The 21,822-nt window shown below is 40.0% G+C and overlaps 1 protein-coding gene across 1 annotated transcript in view; it reads right to left on the reverse strand.

Moving 5' to 3' along the window:
• elp2 (elongator acetyltransferase complex subunit 2) overlaps positions 1-21,822 on the reverse strand; it is a 33,633-nt gene continuing 11,811 nt past the window's right edge. Inside the window, exons 11-22 of the mRNA XM_004547984.2 lie at positions 18,603-18,734; positions 17,968-18,117; positions 15,750-15,941; positions 15,474-15,543; positions 15,231-15,326; positions 12,759-12,816; positions 11,744-11,816; positions 8,046-8,238; positions 2,566-2,687; positions 2,250-2,389; positions 1,705-1,815; positions 1-799 (exon numbers count right to left, since the gene is read on the reverse strand). Of these exons, the coding sequence (XP_004548041.2) occupies positions 604-799; positions 1,705-1,815; positions 2,250-2,389; positions 2,566-2,687; positions 8,046-8,238; positions 11,744-11,816; positions 12,759-12,816; positions 15,231-15,326; positions 15,474-15,543; positions 15,750-15,941; positions 17,968-18,117; positions 18,603-18,734 (1,533 nt within the window). The 3' untranslated portion in view covers positions 1-603. The remainder of the gene's footprint in view (positions 800-1,704; positions 1,816-2,249; positions 2,390-2,565; positions 2,688-8,045; positions 8,239-11,743; positions 11,817-12,758; positions 12,817-15,230; positions 15,327-15,473; positions 15,544-15,749; positions 15,942-17,967; positions 18,118-18,602; positions 18,735-21,822) is intronic.

The raw sequence follows: 21,822 nt of genomic DNA on the forward strand, positions 1-21,822 counted from the left end.
AATATTTGCAAAATGGTCATCTTTAATACACTCACGTTTCCACAGAGGATAAAAATGTGATCCCTAGTGTCTAGCAGTCATATATCATTGCTGCGTACTGGACTGCTTGCACACTACCTATACACATACGTGACATACATGAAAGACATTTAATCAACTGATCCCAAGGCACAAACATGCAACACAAGCCCTGCCTCTGATGGCACTCAGAATTGAATTGTTCCTTCAAGAATACAGTTCGCCATGCCAATGGTTACTTGGATGACCTGTATAAATACGCAGTCTGTATAGAAATCCTGCTGAGTCTTCTTCTTTGAATCTAAAACACTTTGAAGTGTCTAAGCAAAATACCGCCCAAAGGTCATGGTGTTTTTACCATCTTGCTTCCACCCATCAAATCCGTTCAGCTGTGTGCAGACAGACTGCAGGGCATGTGTGCTGTGGGTTTGTCCTGTGACTGACCCATGACTTAACTGGCTGTCACAGGGACTGCATGGCATGCCAGCAAGCAGCTGTGGCCTCGGTGCCTCAGTTAGGCCTGTGGCCCTCAGTCAAAGTGTCTCTCTGGGTGTGAGAGACATAATAGTGTCAGTGTTGGTGGTGCTAAAGAGCCCGTTTGTTGATGTTGAAGATTTTGACAGAGTGGTCGGCACTGGCGCTGGCGAGCTGGACCCAGGAGCTCTCCTCCTCGATTTCACTCTCTCCATCACCCTGTCCATCCTTCTTGCCATTCCCCCGACCTGCTCGGCCAGTCTTGGGCCTCCAGCGGAGCCGTTTTACTGCCAGAGTGTGGCTTTGTCTGTGAGAGGATGTGTGATGAAAGGAGACAACAGAATACTTGTCTGGATGACAAAACAAGCTTTCAGACAAAATCTACACAACTGACATCCCATCTATTTTACACTAAACCATAATTTTTCTGTTAAACACACAACACAAAAACTTTGTTTGGTATATTTTGCTACACCTGGGTTTGACCATCTTTTCCCTTCACAACTACCTTAATTGTTCTTGGCAAAGATTCAGCAAGGTGTTTAAACAATCCTCAGAGGTCATATGAGTAATGTGGTCTCATTCTCATGTTTAAGAAACCAGTTTAAGATGATTTGAGCTTTGTGACATGGTGTGTTATCCTGCTGGAAGCAGCCATCAGAAAATGGGTACACTGTGGTCATAAAGGGATGGACTTGGTCTGCAACAATAGGCAGTTAAGTAGAAACAATGCTCAGTGGTTCCAGGGGCCGTAAATGTGGCAAGAAAGTACCTTTGATTTGTATTTATATTATTATAATACATATTAAAGTTCTTTTGTTATATGTTGTTCATTTTTACCTGCAGTAACCAATGAATTTTCCAACTTATATATCATCTTAAAATATGAAAAAAAAGGCGTATCTGAGGTGTGACTTCCTGATACAAAGACTGTGCAACCTATCTTGATCTTTACAGACTATAGTGGCATAGACCAGTGTGAGATAAAACATCGACAGAACCAAAATTAAGGTACCGGTTGATGCCATCTGCATCTCCTCTTCAAAAGGAAGCAGACATAATCTCCATCACACTTATCTAATTTTTTATTATTATTATTATTTAAATGGTAAATGACAGAAAGCTTCTGGTTCTCAACAGCAATCAGAGTGAAGACCTACAACTGACACTGTGATGAACCTCAGATCGACTGCATGTGTGCAGTAAGGATACGAGGTGTCTGTTTCTCTGCAGCAGCTCCAGTCGTCTCCTGCAGGCTCGCTGCCAGGGCTCCACCTGTACAGCCGGATCCTGCCACACTCCAGGCCAACTGCAAGCAGGTAGCTGCGGAAAGTAGGAAGGAAACACAACAAAATCGAACTTCAGAGCAGACCTCGTTTTCCTTTGCTCTGACCTAGATGTCTTGAACCAGTACTGTCACTCTTCGCTACAAGAGTTAGACATTTTTACCACATTTAATTCCATTTCAGCACAGTATGAGTGAACCTCCGGGGTCTTTAGATGAGAACATGAAGCAGTTTAGTGTCAGCCACAGTCATGTCATGTGTTTAAATTAATTGGATATAATGTTTCTTTATGTGAGGTTAACAGCTTCTAAACCAATTAAACAATCAGTTAACTGATGAGCAGTTTAAGGGAGAAGAAAATAGTTCAAAACTGCAGCTTCAAATTAATGAAACAAACTTCCAAAGTACCGAAGACAGATATAAGACCTGGCCAGTCGATATGATGGTAGTTGGATGTCATGTAACACAAACCTGTCACTAGAGCAGAGTACAGGGCAGAACGCTATAGCAGTAGCAGAATCGCCCACATCTAAGATGGAAGAGCACGGTTTAATCTCAGGAGGCAGCACAGGGTCTCCAGAGTCCAAACTACATGGGCCCCATACTATCACCTGGACACACACACACACACACACACACACACACACACACACACACACACACACACACACACACACACACACACACACACACACACACTTTGTTTAGAAAAAAATGCTACAACTCAAGGGTGCAACCAGGTGGTATTATTGTCAACGCATAATGTGACGCAACATTTAAAAATTACCTTCTTGTCTCGACTTGATGTTACAAAGAATTTGCCGTCAGGGCTCCAGTCACATGACCAGATGATTCGGCTGTGTATGGCTGTGTCCTTCTCTGTGTGCGCATACAGCGAGAACAGGGGCTCTATATGGAAACGGGAACAAAGAGCAAGAGAGATCATACAAACAACTGCATTCAAACGATGGTATGAGTGCCGGCACTACATGTATTGTGTCACATTTCATCTCCACAACAACACTTTTCCAACAGAGGATGAGCTGGTAGCAAAACTTTGTGTTATGATTACTGCAGCATGACATCAGCACGTTTAGATCCCTGCCTCACAGCTCAGTAGCAACAAAGACTCTCCCGAGCGACAAATAAACAACCGAACAAGACAGAGAACCTCATTCCAGCCCTCCATTTCACTCAGTTTTGGTTTATGACCTGCTGCTGTTTATTTCCCTAGCCTAAGTCATTTCAGCCTCCAGATTGGTTTCCCTAGAGAGCTTGTTTGTATGCTGCTGGCAGCTGCCTGCCTGCATGTCTGCAGTAGTCCTGCTCTCCACTGGCTCTCTCTCACACACGCACACACGCACACACACACACATAGCATAATTATTGTAAAACATCAGCACTGCCACAAAAGTCCGAGTTAACCAAAGTGTTGAGGTTTGTGTTCAAAGGATTCTCCTTCTCCCTCCTTCACAATCTTTCATTAACACGACTGGCTGTTGAGCTATATCACATCACACACAGATGGGGACTGGAGACACAGACTATAGAGAAAGTGTCCATTTTGATAAAACACACAAAACGTATCAAGAAGACTAAAAGGTAGAACATATAAAAGCCCACTCAGGTTAAAAAAAAACAAAAAGGAGGAGGAGAGAGAAGGTGACAATGTCTCCAAGGCCAAGACAAAATAGGGCGGTGGAGGGAAACGCTCAGGCAAAACAGGTAGGGGCCAGAAGATGTGTGAATAGAATAGAGGTAGTCATTTGTTTGATCAGCTCTGACTTCATTTAACCTTCCCTAGTCTGAAGGTAGGAGACTGTGCGTGTCCTCGTGCGTGCTCCTCACAATCACCTTGAGTGATTCAGCAGTCAACCAGAACAGACGGGGAGCCCCCCGCCCCTGGAAAAAGCAAAAAAACAAAAAACCCTGTAATCCCTTGCCATTTCTCTTAAAGAGAAACCAAAGACCAACACACACACACACACACACACACACACACACACACACACACACACACACACACACTCAGCTATCTTAGTGAGGACCTTCATTGACATAATGGTTTTCCTAGCCCCTTACCCTAACCATTAAAAATGAATGCCTAACCCTAAACCTAACCAAAACCTAATTGTAACCCTGACACTAAAACCACATTTTGAGCCTCAAAAAGGCCTTTAAACCTGTGAAGACCGGTTAGTGTGTCCTCACAAGTGACTGTTGGTTCTCACAAGTATAGTAGAATGCAGATTTCGGACCTCACAAAGATAGCTAGACAGGAACACACACACACACACACACACCACCCTGCCTCTGCGTAGCCCACCATTCAGGCGAACAGAGGAGTGCGGGACGCCTCTGTCAGTGCCCATTAACACCATCCGGAGAAGCCAAGAGAAACATAAGATGCTTTACCAGGTGCAGGAGGAGGTAATCCTTAGGGCTTAAATGTCGTTTTCTGTTCACCTTAAATGCAGGATTGAGTTATTTGTAGAGTCTGTGTGCTGAGGTTCTCTCATATAAACATCCTCTCCAAGAACACACTCCTGTTGACAACAGCAACAGCTCTACACAGAACTTAGGCCAACAGAAATCCAATATCTGAGCTAGTTTTTTCTTTCTCTTTTAAATAAAATGTTTGATTGTTTTCAAATGTATTGTTTCTCAAGGTTTATTGATTATCTGGATCTATATTCACAATGTTTCAGATGTTTGAGAATTAGATTTGGGAGATGTTTTCTACCTACTTAGAGTGAAAGTATAAAATTAAGAGCACCTCTCACAGTATCACACCATTAGTAAACACATATATGTAGGGGAGGTGTGGGAAGCCAGATCGGGCGCCCCCCCCTTCCGGCTCTCCTCTTTGCTCTCTCCCATCTCGTCCCTTTTGTCTCACTTCTCTCTATCACCTTTTCTATCCCTTTGAACAAGTGAGGCTCCATAAATGCTAAAGAGGTAAGTATTATTTCTCAGTTGCAGTGAATAGATAGGAGCAATTAAACTGTAGAAAACTAAACAGAAGAAAGAACAAGAGAAATAATAATTTAACATAAACCAGTGACACACTCAACCCTGATCAACCCCAGCAGGGCCTCCTTGGATGAGGGTGTCTAATGATAATGGCCGAAACACCCGATGAATCCAAGGTCCACTACTGACGATGTGTCCCAAATCTTAATACGATAACCTAGATCAGATCTCTACTTACTCTGAATTCAGAAGTATTATGAGGACATGGTCGGTAGTAACAATGGTCATAAAAAGTATAAAAACATGTCAATACCTCGGCATGTCAGAGCACTGACTGTATTGCTGATGTTACTGATGGTGACAGGAAGGCTCTAACATTTGGAGGATGTGGTCAACCAGTAAGACCACGCCCCCATGATCATAACCTATCAGTTGATTATCATCATCTAAGAGGATACAAGTCGTATGGAAAATCTGTAGCAAAGCGATATCACTTCATACATGAAACATGTATCAACACCAAAAATCTCATGCTAATGACTTTGCCATATTAATATTGCTCAGTACACTAGGAGCGAGAACTTGTAATTGTAAGTAGTGTGCATGAAGCATATGCTGTGAAAATGGAGAAATGTTTGCAAAACAACAAAGCACAGCTTGGGTGAAGATCCATTAGGTGATCACTGTGTGCAATTTTGATTAAATTCTGACCAATCCTCCAGTGCAATCTATTACAATTTGGCTTTTATCCACCAATGTCTTCAAATTCAACTATGATTTATGGTTGAAAATTCAGAAAAAGTTTTATAACTTATGTTAAACCTATGTTTTTGACAAGTGAGATGTGTAATGTCATAATATAGAAAGAACCCTATAAAGATTTTAAATATGCTACATTTGAACTCTGACCTCTTCTTCAAGGCCAATAGAGTCATCTAAAGGTCAAAGTGATAACACTATATAGTTATTTAAAAAAACCTTTCTTTCTATCAGTTTATATTTAAAGCATACAGGCTTAATCCCTGGCCTCTTCTTCAAGGTCAAATAAGGCCATAAAATGTCTCACTTTTACATTTTACATCTGTCTTTCTTTCAAGTTGACTCCAAAATGCATTATATGTTTCAAGAAAGTATTGTTAAGAGAAAGTAAATAAGCTGCCTAGTTAGTTAGAAATATATTGTGGTACATTTCTAGATACTAGATAGTAGATGTAGTAGACAAATATAGTAAGCTCAATTTATTTATGTCCAGTTATTTACAAATCATTGCCTATTACGTAGTATTACCTACTCCTTCATGATGTTCGTACAATTAGAGTATCTGTCATGCTACCTTTATCTGATTTTAATTCCACAGTTTTTAAAGTATGTCTAAAAAGAGCAAAGAAAACAAAACAAAATGAATATACAGAAAACACAACAATGTTGCCTTAAAAGTAAATGCTGCCCAGAAAGCGAGCTGCCTTAGCCGAGGTTTGTACTCTGTGACTGCCGGGTGAACAGACAGATGATGATCTTTCAGCTGGATGAGCTAAAAACTCTGTAATGTCGGGATTACAGCTTCATACCACTTCTGGCAGAGCTCCTTTTTATCATCAGTGAATATTTATCACCCTTTATCACTCTGCTCGTGTGTCTGGAGACTCTGACTGAATAAATCTGGGACCAAACAGATACCTTATGCCAGATGTGACTGGTTAGAATCTAAGTTGTACTGATTATGTAATAAAATGAAATCAACAAATTTATTTATTTAATAGATCATAAAAAGGCAAAAAAAAAAAAAACATTAAAAAGACAAGCAAAGTGAGACTGTTTTATTGGATGGTTGTTCCATGGCATCGTTTAAGATTTGAGTCCAGAGACGATTTCTCACTCAGAAAGCTCTCACCCAATGTGAATCCTGACAGTGTTGACCTTAGAGAGACAAATCTATTTCTCTGACCATGTCAAAACCACTGAGTTAAGTCACAAAGGAGGGTAAAGGTCAAAAGAAATTGACAAAATGACTGAGAGAGCGCTAAAACTGAGACTTTTCAGCTGATATTTGCTGGGTTAAATTGGGCCAATTTCATCTGTAGCTGACCGCAGCATGACTACTCTTCAAGGTAATTGGGGGATATTTAACCTCATTATCTCCACTTTCAGCAGTGTATACACTCTTAAATTTGCTCTTAATAGTTTAATATTTAATAGTTTTCAGTGAGTCACCATCAGTGAGTGATGGTTGGCAAATCCTGTCTAATGACAGGATTTGCCAACCATCACATTTTTAGTGCAAGACACCAGCTCTCAAAGTGCGTAAACAAATCTCACACCTACCGCAAGGAAGCATCAAAGTATCCTCTTTATGGGTTAAACTGGCTTTTTGCACACAGCACACAATCTGAAGATCACACTTTTTAAACATTTTAGCACCTACACTGACCCACAAACACCACTGGAAGTGGGAAAGACAGTTTTTGTGGCTTTAGCTGAAGTTGGCAAACACACAGAGGCCTCTTTATATTCACAAACCGTTCATGTACCTTCAGTGTTTTCTCATTTACTTCTCTACAATTTCACAGATCAGAGCCCCAATATCACAAATCCCAGTTTAACACGAAACTATAAATATCATTGTGGTTTGTCTTTATCAGCGCATGCAAAGGCTACTGCATCGTGCTTTATGTCTGTATTTATTCAAAGTGTTACTTCAGAATTTTCTTTTCAAGCTTCATCCCAGAGAGCATAGATTTGATGAGATCTCTGCAATCCACCGCAGAGGATTTGATGTATTCTGCATGGTAATTACCCATTTGAAAGCCTGTTTCAAATCACTGCTCTACCTACAAATGTGGAATTATAAGCCTTGAAGGAGGGAAGTAAGCACCAATCGTTCATTTTGGTCAGTCTGGTCAGTTTCAAATCTTTCCTATATTAAATCCATTTTGGACTCGATTCATTCAGTGCATCACTTGTTTGGCTCTTCATAGTATTAATGAGGGGAGTCCTTCCAATAAGGCCAGCTTGACTCGAAATTCAATTTGGAGGAAATCTGCTCTGTGGGTTTACCTTATTTTAATTATTTGGAATTAGGGGAGCAATTCCATGTGCCAGAAGGCATTGTCGTTTTTTCTTAATATTCACTCAAGCACATTTTTTAATTAAACTGAATTTATTTACAAAGCATTATGAGGAACTAACGTCTCATCCTGAGTCACGCTGCATTTGAAAATCTAATCCTGAAGACCAAACACTAATAACCCTGTAAAACAGACTTCCTTATTAGTCTGTGTTGTCCTCATTTCTCACCTGGACTTTCAGGTGTGGGGAGATTCCTTCTCCATAAAGACCAAGTGCGATCTCGGGAAACAGCCAACAGGAGCTGTGCATCAGGTGAAAAGGCCATTTGGGTAACCGTGAGGGTGTGACATGGAAGAACCTGCAGCTGACGCCATGTGGTTGTACTCCACAGCAGCACTGCTGCATGCTCAGCTTTGGATGCCTGGAAAGATAGTAAGGGGTCAGTTCATTGTCAGACATAAAACACACAATGCTTTATAAAAGCACCTGTGTCTACTTTATAAGCTACTTCCACAGTTGAAGTGTTCCACAATGAAACAAGATTATTTCACAAAAAACAAAAACTACCACGATCAAAACAATTAGCACCCCTGATGCTAACAGTCAGTTCTGTATCATTTTCTCAAGCTCCTCCAGATTTGATGGTCTTCTGGCATGGACTTTGGTCTTCGGTGCACCTTACAGGTTTTCAGTGGAATTCAAGTTGGGGCTTCTTGCAGGCCACTCAGTAACATTTACTTTGGTCTTATGGAGGTAGTTCTTCACCAGGAGCGACGTATGTTTTAGGTGGTTGTTGTGTTAAAAGACAAAGAGACAACCCAGACCCAGTTTTGCTGCCAACTACTTGAGGTTGTCTTTCAAAATCTTTACATATTATAGCATCCCCATAATACATCCACCTCCGTGTTTCACTGTGAGGACGGGGGTTTGGGTTGTACACCTTTCTCTTCTTCTTTCAAACATAAACAGTGCCTCTGTGGCCAAAGAGCTCTCGTTTCCAGTACGCATAAACTTTCTGCAGGTCGTTCTTTCTTACTTTAGTCTAGATTCAAGCTGTCTCATCTGCAGAAGTTTCCTTGGTATGCAACCTCACACTTCATTCCAGTGCAGGGATCTAGTGGTTGTCTTCTTTGAGACCACAGTTCCTGACCTGGCTAAGTCATTCAATGATATCTTAGCAGTTGTTCTGGTGTCTTTAGACTCACACTTGTTTTCTTTCCAGAGTCTTTCAAACCTTTTGCTTCCTACCCTCTGCCAAATTTGTTCTGTACTGTGTGGTACTCTGTGATGATACTTCTCACTCCAGATCTTAACACTTGGAAATGCTGTGATAACTTTGCATATCCATCTCTGCTTTGTGAGCATCAACAAATCTTTTTATCAAATCTAAACTGATTGATTTTGTTTTGGGCATGATGCTTTCTCAAGTAACTGATCAAACTCTCACTGAAGTTTTTATAGTGTGTAAATTGGAAGATAACTCTCAGTTTGAACTTGATTTTTAGAAGCTTTGAGCATTACAAAGTTAAAGTACACCATTGCACAGCAGTGGTTTCTGCTTTGACTCAAAGAGGTCCGTTTTTCAGGGGGTCTAATAATATAGACCCTGGTAATCTCGTTTTTTTTCCTGAAATAATTCTGTTATTGTGTGCAAACAAAAATGATTTATGCTTTCTAAAGAAAACTTTTTTAAAAAAGTCTAGAAATACTATGTTGAAAATCCCACGGTCTGTTGAAAAGAAAAAAACATTTTTGACAAAAACCTTCAATTTCACAGGGGCTTAATAATTCTGTCTGAGTCTGATGTTTTGCACAAAATATATCTTGAAGAGTAAAGGGATTCCATTTAATAAATACTGGATCAAAAATATACATTCACCCACATAGAAATAAATCTGGTGTTGCTGAAATTAAGAGAATATCTTAACGTAGTGCCTCTTAATGGTCTATGAAGTATCCGTGATTAACTACAGCTGGTAATTTATTTGTGCAAACATAAAGGGTTTCACAGCTCACACAGTAAAATGTTAACGTTCAAGGATCTCAGTGAGGATCCGAGAAAGAGGATCACAGATTTAGACAAGTTAGTAATGTCTCTTTCTGCATAATTCAAGATGATCTGTTCAAACAGCTGCACAAGATCTGAAAACACCCTCAGTTATAAGGAAGTTGGTTTGGGTGGTCAGAAACAATCCAGACACCACAAAGGTACAGGTCTGCATAAACTGGAAGCTGCTGGACATTGCTGTCTACTCTCAAGTGAGTCTTACATGGCTACGTAAGGACAGGCTGCTGTCCAATAAAGAAGGACCTGGCTCGTAGCTAATGCTAATGCTTGTAGCTGACCACATGGACGAAGAAATAAAACCTCTGAAGGAAAGTGTTATGATCAGATGAGACCAAAATTAAGTTGTTTGGCTACAAGTATTGTCAGGTCAGCCTGGGATTTTAGAAAATATTGGGACCTAGAGGAAAATAAATCAACATACGGACTGGAAAGCAAACCAAGTAGAACCAATCTGCAGTCTGATTTGCCAAGCAGAGCGTTAAAAAGACCCACAAAGCAACAAGAGCAGCAGCAGTCCAGAAGTTTTGAGATATACGTGCACAGAGTGATGAAAATAAAAATTAACTGTATTTAAAGCACATTTGGGTCACTTTGTCACAAACTTTGTATACAGGAAATTATGGGCTTATGGTGATGTGTACATTTATTAGCATATAGGTTTTTATTTTTACATCTGGTTTTTGCTTTGAAGGTTTTTCATCTAAAGATCTATTGACCCGATGATTAGTGTTGAACTAATTGAATCTATTAAAAAAGAAAATCAATTAAAATTTACATGGTTATTGAGGGGAATCTAATAAAACCCATTTGGGTAAATGAAAACAATCTCTTAAGCAACGAAAATGCACAAATTTACATAACTGGACAAATAAATCTAGTGAAGTAAAGGTATCATAGTGCTGGGCAATAGAATCTGTGGGACTGGCATACGTGGTTGTAGTAATTAAGGCAAACTACCTCAGAAATCTTCAACATAACTTCAAACCATCAGCCTGACAGCTGAAGCTTGAACACAGTGGGTGCTTCAAAAGGTCACTGAGCCCAAACACACATTAAATGTGGTTGTGGAATAAGTAAAACAGCCAAAGTCCTGTCCTCAAGTCCTGTCCTCAAACTTATTTACAAGTGTGTGGACTGTGCTTACAGCCATGTGAAAGTCAAAGTATACCTCGATGCTTCCAAAGGAATTAAGAGGGTAAGCAGCAGCCAGATGTTGCTGATCAAATGCATGCGATTAATTGATCATCAGCAGGTGTGAGTCTTGGCAGTTTGCTGGTCTGGAGCATTTGGGTATGTGTGAACACAATTCCACCAGTGGATGTCCCAAGGTCAAACCACACAATGCTCAGAGAAATTATATTTAAAACAAACAAACAAAAACACTTTAGAGCTATATCTCAGACTCTACAGACCTCAGTTGCCATGTTATGACAGCACAATTAGAAGAAGACTGAGGCTGCCTCTTCTCTCTAAAAAGAACAAGGCGACGTCACACAGAAAACGATTATTTCGAGTTATTGCTGTTAAGGTGGTTCTACAAGCTACTGAATGATGGTTGTACTTGGTTTTTCACAGGACTCTGTGAAACTGTGCTTATAAGAGTATTCAAATATTAAACTGGAAATATATTAAGTGTCTTCCATGTATAATTGTGATTCTGTATGTATTGGGGCGGCAATCTTTTTATTCCTAACTGTGGGTTTTGCCCAATCATTGAGCCCCATAAAAGGTCAAAGAAAGCATTGAAAGCCTGATATTGCCTTGGCAATCATTTGTATGATGACTGTAATTAAACTTTCGACTGCAATTGCAGGGCTGACTGTGACATGCAGTCCGGCCTGGAGCTTATCAAACTGACCTTGCATGCAGATGCCACCACTGTTCTGCTGCTGTCAGACGCAAGACAGAACATCTCAAAGCCGTGCCCGTACCTGTGGACAGGGGACAATCATACAGAGGTTAACCATGAACAGCCACTCTGACTGTGCAGAAGGACAGATATATGTTACAGACAGACAGGGAAGGGATGCATGGTGAGGCAGAACAGAGGAAGAGCTCCCAGTGTGACAGTAAATTAAATATTCTTTTATTCCAGAGTGTCACTCCAACAAGCTTCCAGGCTCGAGCCGTCGCCACTTGCTGACAGGTAAATAATTAGAGTGTGAAATTAAAATACTGATCTGTGATGACTAGTCCTTCTCCTGCTGACACAGATGAACAATGATGATGCTCTAGCTAATCACTCACGGCCTAATTGCTTTTAGCTTGCCATCACCTGGTTGTTTTAAAATGCCAACAAGCTCAAACTGCAGTCTGCAACTCAGTGGAAAGAATTTCCAGCCTCTACCAGCCAGCTTTCAAACACTGCAGCAATTTGGCCACAACAGGGAGAGGATTATTTATGCCACAAAAAATAATTTAGTCACTTACTCATTTTAATGTTTCTATTCTGCACTAAATGATTCAAGGGATGAAGCCAAATGAAGGTAGAAAAATGCTTTTCAACACACACAGTGTTCGCACCTCAAATAAATGGCCGTGTCGTCTGTCATGTTTATGGTGGAATGACCGGTAAATGGATTTAACATTGGCCAAAGTGTGGCAATATATTCAATCTGGAGAAGTGGCTCATGGGAAGCCGAGTAGCTGGATTCTGACTGATGAATATGCCGCTGGAGTTGTGGGTGCAGAGGTGAGGGGGTAACAAAGAAGTCTATGTAGGGAAATCTATTATTTTCAGATAGAGTAGAAACTTTTCAATAGAAGACACAAGGAAACACTGATGTCTTTATAGACACAAATATATCAATAAGTATGTCAGCATTTCACTTACAGCAGGTAACAGAAAATACATGTAAGATTTAGATACTCACAGTTTCTGGACCTCAGGCCAAAGTGTGTTCTGGAGAAGATGATCCTCTGGTGGTGGCTCTGCACACACACACACACACACACACACACACACACACACACACACACAAAATACAAATAGTTTGCTGTTATTTGTAATGCCCTGAAATCTTAGTTGTTCAAAAATAATCAACAATCAGCTGAATAAACAAGGAATGACTGTTATAATCTGAATTTAAATGTGTATCTGGAATCCACACAAATTAAAGAGCAAAGAAAGACCTTAAAGGATTATAAGGGGGTTTAGTAAAGCCCTTTCAGAAACAACATCACTAGTATTTGCGGAACATAATGTACCACACTCAGTAGCTACACTGGGACACAGCTACGTGTTAATAGCTGCTTTGATAGTTACAGGCATGTAAACACACACGCTCCAGAGTTTAGTAGACTGAATAAGACGATTACGAGACTGTAGATTACAAACTGTGACTAAGCACACATCATCATTTGCTTTCAGATCCTGATCGATCCCGTCTCCAAGTCAGGGATAATTTCTGAAGGTATTTAAACAGCCTCCAGATGTGGTGTGAATAAATGAGTGGCAATGTTTTTTGATTCTGTTGATGTCCGATGCTGCAGATATGTAAGAAACTCAAAGACTTTTAAACTGCAGAAATCAGAATAACAAGTTGGTTATTCAGTTTGTTAACACTTCACCAGAAAGTTTGTTGAGCATAAGAAAAAAAATCTGATCCTAAGATTTTATACTATTTGCAGAAAATAAAATTATAATATATTTTTTAGAATTCAAAGGAGTTCTTTGGGGGAGAGGGAGACTGGAAACAGGTGTCTCCTGCTCTTGCCAAATTTTGTTTTCTTAACTTGTGAACAGGCTGCACTTTCAGACATTAGGTAGGCACACTCAAAAGCTCTCAGAAAATTGGAATTTAGACTAAAACTAAGCTTTAGTCTAAATTCAACCTAGACTCAAGCTGTTTATTAGCGTACAGATAGTGTGCAAACAGGGCAGGATACTGAAAGATGTTTAAATACTTAAGAATATTTAGAATAATTAGAAAAGTGCAGATTGTGTATTGTACCTGTGCATTAAAAAGTAGACATGTAACGTCCAATAAGTTAGTGTATATACAAGCTGAGAAAAGTAATGCGCAGTTATAACAGTAGAAGTTGCTACAGCGCTGATGTAAACATCTATGTTTGTTGGGAGCAGTTCTGATTGTACAGTCTGACAGCTGCAGGGAGGAAGGACATGCATCGAGGATGCAGCAGTCTCGCACTGAAGGAGCTCTGGTGCACATTAGGTTAGGGTGTAGTGTTTCAGAAGGGTTTGTGGTTAGGCTGTAACTATGACAGAAGTGTGTGACTATCCCCTTTCAAAAAGGTTTATGATACAGACTGAAAAGGAGAAACACTAAGAACATGATAATCAGCTCAAGACAATGTCTCACATTCGCATGTTTACATTTAATTGCATGAAATCCTGAGAAATAAAACCCATCACCCTAAAAGCAACACATTATTTTGCAATAACAACCTGTTTCTTTCTACTGTGTGTTTCTTAACATTTGCTGGTGTTCATGGGGGATTAAATGATGCCCAACTCTTTCCCTCACATCACCGGATCTGCACAAGTTCAGTTTCCCTTTCTGAGGCATGTAGTCGATAGCTGCACTTTTTGCGTTTTTGCTATCGGACATGGGCTCCCCTTTTAGCCTGATTATTCATTTCTCTCCTTGCCCGCAGAACCCAATCAAACAAGTAAAAATGCATTGTTAACAGCGGTCTCCACACTTGGTTGCTCCCGACATAGCCCGGGGTCATCAATACTTAAACTTTGCAATCACATAAACCCGCTTTCTAATTAGCATTGCAGATTAAGGAGTGGCTTCAATCATGCTGATGACAGCCCTTGACACCCTCTAGCCCAGGGGTTTTAAAAGGCTGCACTACTTTCTTTTCATTTGACTCTCGTTCAATTCCCATTTGCCTGTTTCCTACAATTACCTTCTCTTTTGTTCCCCTAGTTTTCCTTTTCCTCGGTGACCGTTTTAAACCTTCTCTGTTTTTAAATGATCAGTTTTCAAACTTTTTTTCTGGCTCCTGTCTTTATTAATTTATTTTCTTGTTGCTTCTGCTTGCATTACTGGCTCCAGACCGCTCTTCTTTTTCCAAACTTTCTCCTGCTGTGATACCATCAGCCTTCAGCAGCCCACCTCCCCAAGAGAAAACACAGTGGACTCTATAAATAAAGCTCTAACTAACTGCATATCATCGGCTCTTATAAGAGCAACCAGCAATAGGCATATCTCTCAAACTCTTAAATGACGAGTATGACTCAGGCTTTTAGACTCGAGAGGGAAACAGGGATGCCCTTTTGGCTTCAAAATTATTTATCAGAGAGGTTTACCACATTTTAAGTGAGACTAGGTCATCTGTAAAAATACTTGAAAGTGTAGATCATGCAGCAGTACCTGTCAGGTTGAGTGGGTGGAAGTAAGACTCCTGGTATTGGTCAGATACCCTGTTGAACTGCTCCCCCTCTTCTTTGTTTTTCGGCACAAGGTCACCTGGAAATTGAAATTATACTGTTACATTATGCAAAAGCGATGAACAAACCCGCATATGAATAAGCTTTCTCAAACTACAGAGTGAAGCGAAATTGATTTTTGATGGAAATCATCAAACAAAACTGTGGTGTAATTTTTTTATTTTACCCTGAAATACAGCCTTGTTGGACAGCCCGAGGGCAGGTGTGCTGGCTCCTTCTGGGAGGTCGGCAGAGTCCTGACATAGTTGAAACAAACGCAGAAGGTATATTCATGTGTTAGAGACTGCAAAGGCTTTTTAAGGGGACTGAACAGTCCATTAAGTACTTTTCAGAGAATAAAGCTTTCGTAAGATTTAATTCCAAACATTTCCACCAATGGGAATAATATACCTTCAGAATAAAATCAAATATTCTTTAGATACACATTTAGCTGAACACTTACACAGGATGTTAACAGAGTTTCTTTTGAAGTCCCAGATATATTAGCAAAGTTCTCCACAAAGTTACGAGGTGCTTGAAATACTCTCAGGACCTTCTCATCAGCTCCAGACACAAACTGAAACCTCCCGATCATGGCCAGACACTGCATGTCGTATCCATGGATCTGCGGCCGAGAGATTTCATGCCACGTGACCTGCAGTGATGACAGCCACAAAAACATATGCTGAACACGTGGCTCTGTTCATTTGGTCGCGTTGGGCAGTGCCTCCCTTTTCGATAGATCTCTGATGTTTGGGGATTTATTTTCTTGGCCCAAAACCCAGGCCTTTGAAACGACGCCAAATACACCATTGATTCTCTCGTGCAAGTGAAACATTTCCAGCTTAAGATTCAAAGTGTTCTCACAGGGGACGATGGAAGCCTCCATTGTGATAACTAGATTTCATTTGGCACTAGAATCAGGTGGTATTGTGGCAATAATCCAAACTGGCAACTTGAATAATGTAGTGGAAGCAGGAAGCGTGACTACAAATGTTTCTACCCCAACTGAATGCTAAACTGGTATGTCTTGCCCTGCTTCTAAAATGCTAGGTGGATGACTATATTGGCAATTTAGAAGTGTAATCTTTTACTTTAATATATTACCCCACTGCAATATTGGTTTCAGTCCCAGCTGAGTCATCTTAGAATATATATAGTGTTGAAACTAAATTAGATATAGCCTAAAGACATTTTAAAAAAAATGGAAAGAATAATACACTAGAACCTGCATATATATTTTGGCGTAGGCAAACGGCCTACGCCAAAAAAGAACAACACGCTAAGTAGCAACTGTTAGGACGAGCCAAGACGAAGCAAATCATTTGAATGGCAACGATATTCATTAAATACAAGTGCATGAAATATGATTGATATATTAAATGATGAAAAAAAATAAATGCAGTGCGGCCACAAGTAGTCGTTTTTTAACTAAAATTCTAAATCTTAATTAAATCTGAATTTACTGTAAGGAATATGAACTTTTGATGGGTATGTTTTCTATTATCAGTGTATCCCAAGCATTCATCATATAGAGCGAGCAAAGTATAATTAAACTGTGAAATATTACTGTACTGTTAATAACTGGGCACCTATTTCTTTAATCTTGCCACTGAATGAGGATACACGTAGAAATCAGAACGGTTTTATTTCATGACAATGTGAGATTTAACATGTATCCAAATCACTAGACAAAGATTACCATTTGGCACAGTCACACAGTCATGGTCAGCAACTCCTGTTAACATCTAATCGCTGCCAGATACTGGATGAAATCATTCCTGTGATTACTTTGATGGCAAGCAGACTGCTGCAGTTGCCCCTTGTTTGCATGGAAGACTCTGGCTTGCGCACACTTGCCATTTTTTCTCTGAGCTGGAGTGAAACTTGAAAAAGTGTGCAGAGTACACACATTCCCCATAGCATTCCTGTATAAAGTACCATTCCCTGAAATGTAAGACCTCCCACTGGTCTCTAGGCCTGTGTGACTGGGGCCTGAGAAGTAGTAAGTCATTAATCATGTGGTTCAACACAAGTTAAGAACCTTGGGATAATCTTTAACACAAATTTGACATCTGAGAGACAAAAAAACATACTGTGGATGTTGTGCATGTTTTGTTACATCTAAACTGGACTGCTGTGATACACTGGAGTTAGTCAATCATCTTTTACCCCTTTTCAATGAGTCCAAAAATAAAAAACCAAGAACCAAGAGAGCCTTGCACTGCCTCCTTGTGCATTACAGAGTTAAAAAGTGGTGCTGTTTCTGTTTAAATCCTTATATGGTCTTGTACCGGCAAATGTGGTAGATATGCCGGTACAAGACCAAAACACCTCAGACAAGTATCAGCTGACCATTTTTAAATCTAAGTAGAAGACATAACTTTTCGGTCAAGCTTTCAGAAACGAATGATTTCTGGAACTGAGATTGAAGGATTGGCTGCTGTTGGATTATTTCAGGGAAACACTGAATGTGTGCATGTTCGACACGGCACGGATTGTAGGGTTTATGCTAAACGAAGCTTGAATTTTTGTTGAGCAGCGAGAAAAAAAGAAATAACTAATATACCTCAAACACATTTTCATGGTATCATATCTCTAAAGCCATATAGTGAGACGGAAAGGTCACTGTAACTGCTGTTGTTATGATTCAATGCTGCTAATTTTGCATCTGTTTTTACCTTTTTGCTCTCTTGTGTCCTCCATGGAGTAAATAGCCTGGTGGTCTGGTCAGAGCCCACACTGAGGATGAACTCACCCTCAGGATCCCAGCTCAGGTCCTGAACTGCATTAAAGTGACCTGATATCACAACTCCAGGTCTCCACTCTCCCTGGAAGAAAGGATCCTAACTGCTCAGCTGGTTTTAGACATTAACAGCTATATCAGTGGTACATGTTCCTGTCTCAGAGGCAAATTTATTTTAAAACACAACCTCAGGTTTGTGTTGAACTGTAAATGTAAGTTCCAACTGGGTATAAATGTAAACCCAGTTGTCTCAGAATTAAATCATTGGGCCTTGAGACATTTATTCAATTTCAGGGACAAGCAACAAAGACAAATGCTAAGCCAGTCATACTGAGTGGCAGGCAGGAAACCTGGTGTGACTAATTACACTCAAATACACTCTCACAGTGAAGCCGAGGGGAAATGCACAAACAGTGAATCTTATTTCAAATTGAACTGCCACTCTGCTTCAACATAAAAACGATGTATACTTCTTCTGGAAATAATGGGGGAAAAAAACGTTAAGATGCAACTAAGTAAAGGACATTGACTTGAAAGTTTGAGTATAATCACCACATCTATGGCTCTCACCTCTTTGTCTAGGTCCTTGCACCAGAGATGTAGTGCACCGTGAAAAGCATGAGCTAGAATCATGGAGCCGTCTGCACTCATCTGGCAGCCGTAGAAGCCTAAAGTGTTACCACCAACCTCCCCAACACGCACCTGGCGGGAAAGGAAAAAAAAATAACTGAGGGAAAACTTATTGGGATGCATTATTTAAAAAAAAAAACTTTGTGAGGAACCTAGAAGTAATGCTAAAACTAGCTTCTTTTTATCTCAGTCTACTCACAAAAGTGAAGCCACTCCTCTGTTTCGACTCGACTACTGTAATAAGCTTTATTCATGTGTCAGTGTGTCACTGCTTAGCCGACTGCAGCTGCTCCAAAGCACTGCTGCGTGGTTATCAACTGGCACGTGCAATTGAGACCCCACATATCTCCCACATTATCTCAGTGTCCCTATACTGGTTGCCTGTGAGTTCAAAATAAAAGTCAAGATTTTATTATTCGCTTTTAAGGCATTATATGGGTTGGGGCCTTCTTGGCTCTCTGATCTTTCAACATATCACAGAGGTCTGCAAATGCTCCTATCTGTACAGAGGTCCAGATTAAAGCATGGAGGAGATCAGGCCTTTGCAGTTGCTCTACTCACAAAATGTGGCTGCCAAACTGCCTCTTCACATCTGGACCCTTTTGTATTCTTTGGCTTTTAAATCAGAATGAGCTGCGAGCCTTTTGTGTGTGAGGGTTGCTCATCTTATGTTTCCTTTCTTAAACTATGTCAATTTGTCCCATGCTTTTATGTTATTTGATTATTTAAGATGTATAGTAGATTTCTATATAAGTAAACTTGACTCAACAATCATCGCTGACATTAACGTGCATTAAGTGTCACATACAGAGAAATAGCAGCGGCGTAAAGAAAGGATCCTGCTGCATATAACAATCTCACATGCAGTAGTGCATAAAGCTCATGTGTCTCCTCTTGGTTCTATGTAAGCCTACACGCTGAGGTTTATGCAAAACAGGTTGAGGGAGGGAGAAGTTAGGATTGTCAAAGCTCTTCTCAGTCTCCCTCTAAGACTTATTAACTAACAGACTCCGTAATAGCAGACAGAAGCAGGAAAAAAATAAAAACCTAACAAATTAAGCCAGCAAGCCAGATGAGAAATTATGTAAAATGAGACTTATTAGTCTCATTGAATAATAATAAGAAATTAAAAATTAAAATAATAAAAATTGAGTTGAATAAACTCTGCCCCCCTCCAAACAAATACATTTGTCTAATACATAATGAATGCAATTGCAGCCCAGCGTATCACATTAAACAAATAATGATGAAAAATGTTTGAGCTTAAAAACACTGAGAGATTTGCATAAATTGGATTTGGTTGAGAGCTCGTGACCCGTACATCATGCTATATAGAGACTAAACCCTCCATGTGGTGTGAGCTCGCAGTACAAAAGACATCCAATTTTAAAATTACCAGTAATCGTGGCCAGAAAAACGACTGACTCCTTTAGGATTTTCATCACCTGTCCAATCACGTGCACCTTGCCTTTGTGCATACAGACAGTTTTGTATTGAATTTTGTGGATTCAAATCGCTGCCTGTAACAGAAAACCCATTTTGATTTAAGTGCAGTTACCAATTACCCAAACAAATGAAAATTCACTGTTTAAACCTATGAGGTCATCCGAACTCACTTTAAGTTTCTTTAAAGTTTATTCTAAGGCAAGAAGAGAAAAGAAGCGAAATACATAAATCAAGTTTGATATAAGAAGTTAAAGGAGAACTGCAACAACAAAAAATTTATATTCCACAAGAACTAGATGGCAACAAGAATACAGACTATAAAGCTTTGCTTTAGTTCCAAAGATAAACTGCACTGGATTAATTCAACCATTCATTGAAATTAATACCCAAAGAAAATTTAAATTACATCCTGAAATAGACGACAATATTAGTATTGTGCTGTTGCTTATATAACCAGTACAATTCAATGTGGGATTACGCGACAGAAATAACTTAAAAACAATGCAGAAATTAATCAGAGTATTCAGGCCACAGGGAGCCGTTTTAACCATGAGCTGTCAAGTGATGCAACCAGAACTACCTTCATCCTTCAACAGTGATAGACACACCGAGTCTGTACACTTCAAGGACAGCGGGCATATTGCAGACCAGGTTAACTTCTCACTGCCATGAAGAATTCAAACAATTAAAAGCTTTATTGGGCCTTGAGGCCTTGGAGGCAAACTGGGCCCAAAGGGGAGATCTATTCAAATCGATAGCAGTCAAACCAAACCTCGAGTGTTACGCTGCTCCCTCAGCAGCACTGTGTTCTGTATCCAGGTATCTCTTCCATCTTTAATTAGCCCATGCCTTAAAATGATATATGTACTGGCTATGAGGAAATTTGAGAATTGCTAAATTCACACTTTTTCCCCTATTGTACAGCTTGGTCAGTAACCTTTGTTTTGTTTTGTTTTTAAAAAGGGTAGTTTATTGTCACCAGTGACCTGAGGCAAACTGCAGAACACACAGTGAACAATGTGTATCAAACAAAGACCTTAAGAGGCTACGCAAAAACACAGTATCAGCAGAACATACATAATTTAGCTACGGCAGTGTACTGTATGTGGAAGTAAACTGAGGATCTCAATCATCCTACGTTCTCGCCTGCATATACTGGTCAACAGTGACCTTCAAAATAATGCCCGTATGCAGGCTGAAACACAGCGGAACTAATGGCAGCGATAAAGGCATGCCTTTACTTTGAATGGCACAATCTTCCAGCCATCTAGAAAGAGACAGAGTAAGAGAGAGGAAAGAGAGACCGCCTGGAAGAAACATAGATGCCGAGATTGAGAGAGAACGGGATGCAACATTAAGCAGATTGATTTTAAAATTCTGCACACAAGGGGCAGCCGTAAATCGTGTAAAAACTCGCAGAGGCAAAAAGCCGTCATCTGTCTTGTTTACGAGAGCAGGAACAATATGGATGTGTGGTGTGCCTTATCGCTGGACAGTGGGTAGTGGGAGTATTTGGGAGTAATAGAACAAGGACGGTAAAAATGGGGAGGTATATATCATTCTCAGAGAGAGAGAGCTTAGCCATACTGAGAAAACCCATTCAGCATGAAGCACAGGTATTAAAACCCATTTTTTTTTTTTTTTTTTGGAGCAACACTGAAAGATGGTGAGAGCGGCTTTTCGGTTTTTCTCAGTCCTGTAAAAAAATACAATG

Source organism: Maylandia zebra, linkage group LG22 (genome assembly GCF_041146795.1).
Source record: "Maylandia zebra isolate NMK-2024a linkage group LG22, Mzebra_GT3a, whole genome shotgun sequence".
In the NCBI taxonomy this organism is placed as follows: Eukaryota; Metazoa; Chordata; class Actinopteri; order Cichliformes; family Cichlidae; genus Maylandia; species Maylandia zebra.